Genomic DNA, 10,336 nt, shown 5'->3' with positions numbered 1-10,336 from the left:
GTCCCCGGAGCTGCCAATCCGGGCGTAATCCTGGAGGAATTTCTCCCGGGTTTCGCTGGGAGTCACACTGCCGCCTCCTCTCCTCGGGCGGCCCGGAGGAGTCCGGAGAAGCCGGCTGGGGAGGGAAGAGGGAGGGAGAGGGGGGAGGAGGAGGGAGGGAGCGGAGGAGGAGGAGGACCCGGGGAGGGAGGCGGCGGCGCGGGAGGAGGAGGAGGCGGAGGAGGGGCGCCGCGGCGGAGCCACTAGCCCGGCTCGGACGCGCTACTCTCCAGATACTCCGGGAGCTCCAGCCGCGCGGATCGCGCGCCCCCGCCGCTCTGCCCCCAAACTTCAGCTGCAGCTACATTCGAAGCCATCTAATTTATTCCTCAAAAAAATCAGAAACGGAGCAGCGACACAGGGAAGGAGTCCGCGGAGGAGTAAAACCACAGCAGAGCAACAAGATCCTCCGAGCCGCCTCCCCCGCCCGGAGCCACAATCCGGCCTCGGGAGTGGAGGAGCCAACAAGTGAGAAGGCGCCGCGGTCCCGGGGCGCAGCCGGAGGAAGCGGGCGCTCCGGAGCCCCGAGCCCCCCGAGTCCCCTCGAGCCCCCCGAACAGCGATCGCTGCGGCAGCTCTGCTCCGGATCGTTCTGCGCGAGCAGCGCCGGGCGCTGGGCGAGAAGCTTCGTGTTCTCCCTTGTTGCAAGCGGGCGGCTGGGAGCCACCGGTCCCGGAGGAATATGCGGCGCGCTTGGATCCTGCTCACCTGGGTCTTGGTGGCCTGCGTGTCCGCCGAGTCGGTGAGTTGGGTCGGGCGGGGGACGCGCGCGCCTTTTAGGGTGCGGAAACCGAGCCGAGTCCGCAGACCCCGCGGGGAATTGGGGAGCGCCCCCTGGGGGATGCCCCTCTAGCCCCCAGCTGCCAGACGTATCGCTGGGGATCCCCCGGGGATCTAAGGGACAAATGCGCTCCACGCCTTCTCCCCTTTCCCTTCCCACAGAAAAGCGCCTCTCGCCGAAGTTACCCTGAGGTCCCCCGGGATGAGAGCGAAGGTATTGCCGTTTTGTCGAACCGCGGAGGCCGCTGAAGAGGTTCCCAACTTATTCACCCTCCCGCGGGTCTTGCTGCGTGGCCGAGAAGGACCGATGGGGAAGGGGGACGAGAGAGAGGAAGCATGCATAGGGCTTCGAAGGAACTGGTCCCCCCCGTGCGCTCCCCGAGACTAAGGGACGGCCTGGAAACTTTGGGGGTCCCTTCCTCCGTGCACCCTCCCCCCGCGCCCCCCCCCCACTCCCGCCCCCCGCGCCAGCTTCCCTACTGGATTGAATGCAGGTTCTGGGAAGATGGGGCTAAGCTTTTTAAGAAACCCACAAAGTGTCCGGAGAGGAAAGTTTGCAAAAAAGTTCTTTTGTTTGATGTTCCCAGTGGCTGGGGCGAGAGAGCAGACACTACGGGGTAACGCGACCCGCGGAGGCGCGCAATCCTGGGTCCTGCTGGGGAGGGGCGGGGGGAGTGCGTGGAAAATGCACCTGAAAATGCCGGGGTGCGGACCCTAGACTCGCAGTCCCGGCGACCCGTCCTGCTTGAGGGTCCAGGGGACTCGCGGGCCATCAGGGGCGGGAGGGCATCTCTTACGGATCGCGTTCGAGCGCGGCAGCTGGGCGAGACGGCGGTGCGGGTGGCACTGCGCTCGGCCTCGGGTCGCCTGGCCGCTCGCAGCCTGAAGCTTCCAGCCTGCCGCGCTGGCTCTCGCGGACCCCGGCCGGGGTGCCCTCAGGCCCGGGGGAATCTCTTCTCCGGCCCCGGCTGCGGGCAACCCAGCCTCCCTCCCCGGCCTTGGTGTTGGGAACTGGGTTTCCTCTCCTCTGGCTCGAGGGTTGGAGCTGGTTTCCCTATGACGCCCAGTGAGCGCCCTCTACAGGGAAATGCCTCCTGGGCTTGCCCTTGTGCCTGGCGGCCCCTACCTGGGCGCCCCGAGCTTTGTCCGGCTGGGTGGAACCCCGAAAAACCCGCGAGCCCGTCTGCAGCCTCAGCGCGGTCCGGGGCCTCGGGTAGGGAGGACAGCTGTTTCTACCCTCCTCTTGCTCCCCATACCTCCTCCTTTGGCTACTTAGCAACGTGTCCATTTCTAATAAACCGGACCGTCCCTTCCAAGACAAATCATGTCATCTTTAGGGGTGGTTTTGTGAGGTTCCCCCCCCCCCCCCCGCTCGCCTTTGGCGTGTTATTCTTCCCTTCTCTCCCGGCCCCCTCCTTTTTTTTCCTTTTAAATTGATACGATTTAGGATTGGGAAACCTCTTTGGCACCTAGCAGCCGATGTGGCATTCATCATCAGTGCGGAGGGGCTCTGGGTGTGCTAGCAGGTCGCCAAACGTTACGCGAGATTGGAGAGCGTAGACTGAACACATGAAAATTTGGGTGCTCCTGCTGGCTGTAGAGCTCCGAGCCTTAACGGCATTTCTCTTTGGCATACGATCGTTTTTATCCGTTGGGATTGGTAATCTCCCAGCCAGTTATGAACTTTGGCTCTTTGCACACCAAAAGAGACATTCTCTGTTTCTTTCAGAAAATCATTATTGCTCATCTTGTTGCAAAACAGGGCAAAGGGAGAACTCTATCTAAAGGTTTTCTGGCGAAGCCTTCGTAAAAAGCTGTGCTGGGCTAAGGAGGTCCCTTTTTGCTGAGTCCTGTTTGGAGATTTGCTAGAAAGTGTTACTATTTGAGGATTCTACAGGAAGAATATCTCCCTGGGTTTTTTCTTAAATCCAACAGTGATTCATAAGGAAGCTTTTTGGCTGAACTATACCTGTCTTCTCCCGTGACACCCTCCCGCCTTCCCCAACTCTGTATCTTTGGGTTTCTAGTATTTCTCATTTCCAGCCAGAATTGGATGTGTTCCAAATAAGGTGTTTCACTGTGGTAGATACCATTTTCAGGCATTGGAATATCATTCAAAAGGGTGATTAGAGATTTTTAAAATGTCAACTGTAGCATGAATGAAGACTGTAGCAGAGAGTCTTTGTGAGGGAGGCAATTTTTCTCAAAAGCAGCTGTTTCAAGGCCCAGGAAGGCCAGTAGTTCATTTAAATAACTTTTCAGTCTCTATTTGTTTCAAGTGTAGCCGCATAAATGAAAGACTTCATTTTTCAACATTTTAGCCATTCTAGTACATTATTTCCAGTACTTGGCATTTTAATGGGAAAACTGCAACTGTTTTCCGGGGAGTCAGAAATAGTGATTGTCTGAACTCAGAGCCTCTCTTTTATTGGAAGGAAAAGTATCTGCAGTTAGTGCATTCTTGAGTTTTATACCACGTTCAAGGGGGAAAAGAAAAGGAGATTCTCAGCAACTAAGGCTCAAGGCTATCTGTCTGTGGAAAGGAACCAGTGGCCCTTGGTTTCTGCATGCTGGAGACAGCAGGGAGAGCTTGGTCATGGCCGTGCATTTATACTTCCCACTGACCATGCGAGGGGAAAGACTGACGGAGTGTGGCAGTAGTGATATGCTGCTGTTTTTCTATTAATTTTTTACATGATTGTTTAGAAATAATACATTGCAGACTGCTATAAACATGTAATTTGAACTGGAGATATATTTAAGAAAAGGAAGTGTTTTGAACTAGTGGAATTTTATACCCATGCTTAGATGTGTGTAAATTAAAAGAAACTGTCAAATCATTTGGACCCATGCATTACCTCTCATGTATTATGAAAGGCAGGCATTGGAAAGTTTGCATTCGAAGGAAAAATTAAATTGGAACCATATAACCTTTTGCAGTTCCTTGAAAAAATAAATTTTGGCTGCTCTAGTAATGTAGCTAATTATACTTGCTAGGGAATCTTAGAGGAACAAGGGCTCTTTCTCTGTTAGTTGGATTTTAGCAGTAGGTAGATGTCTCTTAGGAAGGAAAGATCTTATTAAGATCAGGCCTGTGGAAGAATGGGTGTCCATGGGAATTTGAGTACACCCTCCAACTCCTACTTCTGGCACCTGGAACGTGTAATTTTGATGGTGGTTGCCGTTTGAGGGACTGAGTAACGTGATTACACACGTGGCATCTTGAATAATCACTAGTTTGAAAAGGATATCAAAATATCATCTAGTTTTTTTTTTTTTTCCTGGGCAGAACTAGTCCTCAAGTCTCCAGAAGCCCCCCAGTGACCTCAGTAGCCAACTTGGGGCCAGGAGTCTACTCAAGTTGGCAAAGCCCAAGGTTGACCTAACCACACAGAGCCTGGCCAGCTGTGCCATTAAGGTTTATAGGGAGTCCGGTTAAGTCACTGTGCTATCGGCCTGTCTGCTGGCAGGAATCTTGGGTCACAAGAGGAATGTCATCTGAGTTTAGATTCTCACGAGATTGTCTCTCCTCCATTGCCAAAAATCAAACCAGAAGATCTTGCCCATCGTTTTCTTCTTGGTAAGACAGAAGACCTGCTGTTCATGCCACTGTCGAAGGTACATTCCTGTATTTCAGAACCACCTGATTCTTTCATGCACCAGAAGCCAAATAAAGTCTTAGAGAAAAGCAAGAAGTAATGAAGAACTGGCTTGTTTTTGCAGAAAACAAGCTACTCTTTTTTAGTCGCCTCTGCCAGTACCCTCATCTTAATTCTAGACTTTCAGATTTGAATCTTGAAGTCAGGTCCCTGATGTATTCATAGTTGTTGATTTTGTGACTAGTTGACCACCGAATGCACCGACATGTTGTTCATTCCGTGATATTTATTCAGCATCTACCAAGTGTTTGGTGTAAAGGCATGAGCAAACTGGGCAGCCCCTCTGTCTTCTTGGAGCTCATATGTTGGTGATCCAGGTAGCATTCCTTTTCACGTTTTTCTTTGTTGGGGCCTTGCCAACATGTAAAGCTGACCTGGTGGCTCAGGGGTAAAGAATCTACCTGCCAGTGCAAGAGACTCTAGTTCAATCCCTGGGTCAGGAAGATCCCCTGGAGGAGGAAATGGCAACCCACTTCAGCATTCTTGCCTGGGGAATCCCATGGACAGAGGGGCCTGGCAGGCTACAGCCAGGGTCGCAAAGAGTCAGACACGACTTAGCAACTGAACAAGCCAGCATGTTTCCCATGTTAGCAGCCATGTCAGCGCCCTTCCTGACCCAAACATTTATCCTGTTGGATTTATTTAAAGGATAAATCAAACAACACCTGCTCTTTGATTTATCCTGTGCCACTTTGTGTTCCCCTTGTTACCCTGGTATGGAGTCTAAGTACCTCTGCCTTTCCAGGTGGCACTAGTGGTAAAGAACCCGCCTGCCAATGCAGGAGACATAAGAGACCTGGGTTCGATCCCTGGGTTGGAAAGATCCCCTGGAGGAGGGCATGGCAACCTACTGTAGTATTCTTGCCTGGGAAATCCCATGGACAGAAGAGCCTGGTGGGCTACAGTCCATAGGGTCGCAAAGAATCGGACGTGACTGAAACCAGTTAGCACAGCGCTCAGCACAGTTAGCCACCACCCCGGCCCCCATCACTCTCTATCACGTCTCCCCACCCTCGCCACTGGCCTCACCTTCATGAATGCTCCCTGGACATGGCTACCTCTTCAGTGTTTCTCCTTTTGAATTCTGTTGATTCATATCCATGCTCCCAGGGAGCCTTTTATGATTGATCTAGCCATATTTTTTCCTCTTTCTGTAAATAGTAAGGCAGACTGATAATCCGAATCACTGAACGTATGTAAAAAATAAAGATTTCAGGGCCTTCTAGCAATTAGAAGCCTAAAAGGGGGTGGGTAATCTGTATTTTTATGAAGCATCTCAGATGATGCTAATAAAGTAGCCACAGTTGGTAACCACAGGTCCAGTCACACACTTTACCCCTTCTTACAAGCTATTTTGTATTAGTTCTGAAGCTCCCCCTGAGTAAGAACCTGTGACCCTGAGGGCCAAGATAGAGACAAAGGACTTGGGATGGGGAGATGCTGGTACTTTGTTGCTTACTTCCTGTTAGGACTTGGACAAGATACTAAATATTTGAGTCACTAAAAAAAAAAAATACATATGTGTGCATATAAATTGCACTTGAGAATGCCTTTATCACAGGACTGGTGTGAGGGTAAAATGAGGGAGCATGGGAATGGTACCTAAGGTACAGAAAATAATAGTATTTTTTCTTTCTTGGGCTCTGTTTTCTTGGCTATGAAATGAGAGATCCATATTTGATGTTCTTGAAGCCCCTGAGCCCTCTGAGGGCATGGAGATTGGCCCCATCTGAGGAGAGGGCCCTTGTTTCCATAACTTTGACCCCTGCAGTAAACACCTGTTGATGCTCCATATTTAAGCGCAGGTGCCCACGGCCTGGGAAGTTGGAGTCTGTTAGACTTGCTGACGCTCAGCTTTGCTGTGGCCCCTGAAGATGGTGTGGTCTGGAATCAGCTGAATCCACCAGCCCCGGGGGAGGACCTGGGCTAGTTTGCTGCAAGTTTTGACTCTCTCAACCTCAGTTTCATCAACATTGTAGTGTTGATGTGAAGAATAAGTGAGTCCAGTGCTTCCCATCCGTGTACATTCCCGCTTCCTTCCGTGTCTGAGTCAGTGTCCTTCAGTTGGATCAAGTTCCTAGCAGGGAGAGAGTTACGGTGGCATCATGTGCTTGAGTGCCCCTGGGCATCTAGAATGAGATGGCATGGGAGGTGAGGCGTGTTGGGGAGCTGTGAGTAGAGATAAGAAGCATTTTGATTCTTTAAGAGTAGAAATGCATGGAAGAATTTCTGGGGTGATTGCCTAGAGGGGTGATTGGCTCTGAGTAAGAAAGGATTCTTGAAATAGATGATGTATGTCTGTTTTTCTCTGGTGTCTCAAAGAGTTGATGGGACTGGAAGAAAGCCTTAAAATCATTGGAGAATACTCCATTTGAATCAGCAGAGTGAGGCCAACTGGTATACCTGTTAGTGCTATGTGAGCCAGGTCACAGTCTTAGACTCCAAGCTATAGAAAAATGTTATTAAAAATGAGATATGTTTTCACATTTCTCTCCTCTGCTGTTGAATCTGTTCTGTGAGAAATGTCACAAAGATGCAGTAGTTGTGTCCTTTATAAAGCGTTGTGACGTTTATTGTTTCTTCTTATGATTATACAGGTATATTAAATATGAATAGTACAGATGTTTAAGGAGAATGTACAATGAATAGAGTTTAGTCTCATGGTAAGAATGACACATAGAACAAGATACCCAGCGAAAGGAAAATTATTTTTTAAAAGTTCTTGTCAAAAAAGAGTAAGTTAAAAATGTATTTTTGTACAATTTATTGTTAAGTATAAAGGCAATAAAAGTAAACGTATAATGTTGAAGGCAAAAGTGATGTTTTGCACACACGTAATTAGCAATCATAATCCCTGTGGGACCTCAGCTTTCCCATCTGTAAAATGATGAAGTGAACTAGAAGAACTTTCTGTCTTTAATATTTATCTTTTTCTATATGCTTCAGGGTATAATTGGAGCAATGTTAAGATTAACCTAATCAATAAGTAATTATTAAGCTCCTGCCAAATACTTACTATTCTATTACTGGAGCAAGGAATTTATTCATGTTACAGAAAAGCAAGTCATTTCTGCTAGCTGGTGGTAATCAGTTAACTTGAGCTAGGTATTCATCATGTACTAGGATTACATACATCACTCTAAATATTCAGGATCTAATTCCCATGTATGTTCTCGTATAAGCCAGTGTATTATAGCCTCAAGAGCAGTTAATGTGATAGAACTCACTTTCATTCTAGAGGGAAGACAGCATGACTTGTTGATGTAATTTGGAAGGCTTTTTGAAGCATAAACCACCGAGGGGATCTCAGGCTACTCTTTTGGTTTCTGGCCTTGGCCTTCGTTTGCAGAGACAGGCCTTTAACTTCCTTCCCTATGGGTTCTTTCTATAGCACCAGAGCCCAGCATCAGTGCTGTGAAGACAAGAATCTAAATGAGCAGATAGTAGAGTGGCTCAGGGCCTGGGCATTGGAGTTAGACGTGCCTGGGTTAGAATCCACTTACTGTGTCCCCTTGGGCAGGTTTCTTAACCTCTCTGTGTTTAGTTGCCCCATCTGTAAAGTGGAATATCCAAAGATGGGGTCTTAGGACTATGTAAGACAGAATACATTGGAGCTTTTAGCACAGTAGCGTGTCTACACTCTATGTCAGATGTTAGTCACTAGTATTCTAATTCCTGGTTTTCCGCCTCTAAAGTGTGGGGATTTGACACACTATATGGGCTCATCTGATAAGTTCTAGTCCAGAGAGCGGCCCAGAATATGCATGATAGAATGGTTTTTCATAGCTGGGTTCTTTCTCTGACTTGGGGAGGCCTAGCTCTACCCTGCGGAGAAGGCAATGGCACCCCACTCCAGTACTCTTGCCTGGAGAATCCCATGGATGGAGGAGCCTGGTAGGCTACAGTCCATGGGGTTGCTAACAGTCAGACAAGACTGAGCGACTTCACTTTCACTTTTCACTTTCATGCATTGGAGAAGGAAATGGCAACCCACTCCAGTGTTCTTGACTGGAAAATCCCAGGGACAGGGGAGCCTGGTGGGCTGCTGTCTATGGGGTCGCACAGAGTCGGACAGGACTGACGCGACTTAGCAGCAGCAGCAGCTCTACCCTGAGATATTGGGGCCATTTTTGTATTGATATACTCAAGATGCTGTGGATTTGGTTCCAGGCCACCACAATAAAGCAAGTATTGCAATAAAGCAAATATCACAATAAAGCAAACCACATGAGTTCTTTGGTTTCCCAGTGCATATAAAAGTATGTTTATACTATACTGTATTTTGTTATGTTAAAAAAAAAGGCAATGTGCATTATCTTAATCAAAAATACTGCTAAAAATGCTAACCATCATCTAAGGCTTCAGCAAACTCTAATCTTTTTGCTGGTGGAGGGTTGCTCGATGTTGATGGCTGCTGACTGATCAGGGTGGTGGTTACCAAGGGCTGGGGTGGCTGTGGCAGTTTCTTAAATTAGACAACAGTCAAGTTTGCCACAAAGGTGAACTCTTACCCTCATGATTTCTGTGTAGAATTTGGTGCTGTATAATCATTTTACTCACAGTAGCACTTCTTTCAAAACTGAAATCAGTCCTCTCATACTCTGGTGCTGCTTTATCAACTTAGTTTATGTCATATCCTAATCTTTTGTTTTCATTTCAAAAAGCTCTTTGAAAGATCAAAAAGATCTATGAAGATATTCATAGCATCTTCAGGAGTAGATTCCATCTCAAGAAACCACTTTCTTTGCTTATCCATGAGAAGCAACTCCTCATCCATTGAAGTTTTATCATGAGATTGCAGCGGTTCATTTACATCGTCAGGCTGTGCTTCTAATTCTAGTTCTCTTGCTATTTTCATCACATCTGCAGTTACTTCCTCCACTGAAGTCTTGAACCCCTCAAAGTCATCCCCTTAAAGGGTTGGAGTCAGTTTCTTCCAAATGCCTGTGAATGTTTATATTTTAATTCTTCCCATGAATCACAAATGTTTTTAATGGCATCTAGAATGGTTAATCCGTTCCAGAAGGTTTTCAGTTTACTTTGCCCAGATACATCAGAAAAATCACTATCGATAGCCTTACAAAATGTATTTCTTAAATAGTAAAAGTTGAAATGATCCATGGGCTGCAAAATGAATGTTGTGTTTGCAGGCGTGAAAACAGCCTTCATCTCTTCTCTCAGCAATCACCAGGTAAATTGTCAATGAACAGTAATATTTTGAAAGGAATCTTTTTTTTCCTGAGCAGTACATCTCAACAGTGAGCTTAAGATATTAAGTAAACCATGTTGTAAACAGATGTGCTGATCATCCAGGCTTTGTTGTTCCTTTGACAGAGCACAGGCAGAGTAAATTTAGCATAATTCTTAAAGGTCCTAGGATTTTTGGAATGATAAATGAACACTGGCTTCAACTTCAAGTCACAAGCTTTATTAGCCCCTAACAAGAGAGTCCTTTGAACTTTGAAGTTAGGCACTGACTTCTCCTCTGTAGCTATGAAAGTTCTAGATGACATCTTCTTCCAATAGAAGGCTGTTTCATCTATACTGAAAATCCGTTTAGTGTAGCCACTTTCATGAATTACCTTACCTAGATATTCTGAATGGCTTGCCGGAGCTTCTACATCAGCACTTGCTTCTCACCTTGTACTTCGTGTTACAGAGATGGTTTCTTTCCTTAAACCTTAAGAACCAACCTCTGCTAGCCACAACCTTTTCTTCCACAGCTTCCTCACTTCTCTCAATCTTTGCAGCATTGAAGAGAGTCAGGGCCTTGCTCTGGAATAAGCTTTGGCTTAAGGGAATGTTGGGTCTTCCCTGATGGCTCAGTTGGTAAAGAATTCACCTGCAATGCTGGAGAC

The 10,336-nt window shown here is 47.5% G+C and overlaps 1 protein-coding gene across 1 annotated transcript in view; it reads left to right on the top strand.

Annotated features, from left to right (window-relative positions):
* The first annotated feature begins 225 nt into the window (after positions 1–225).
* The window catches only part of SDC2 (syndecan 2), a 122,960-nt gene continuing 112,849 nt past the window's right edge, over positions 226–10,336 (top strand). Inside the window, exon 1 of the mRNA XM_061439317.1 lies at positions 226–781. Within this exon, the coding sequence (XP_061295301.1) occupies positions 722–781 (60 nt within the window). The 5' untranslated portion in view covers positions 226–721. The remainder of the gene's footprint in view (positions 782–10,336) is intronic.

The sequence above is a fragment of the Bos javanicus genome, chromosome 14 (assembly GCF_032452875.1).
Source record: "Bos javanicus breed banteng chromosome 14, ARS-OSU_banteng_1.0, whole genome shotgun sequence".
NCBI lineage: Eukaryota > Metazoa > Chordata > Mammalia > Artiodactyla > Bovidae > Bos > Bos javanicus.
The sequence above is the reverse complement of the archived record's forward strand: the minus strand, read 5'-3'. Positions and strand labels throughout refer to the sequence as shown.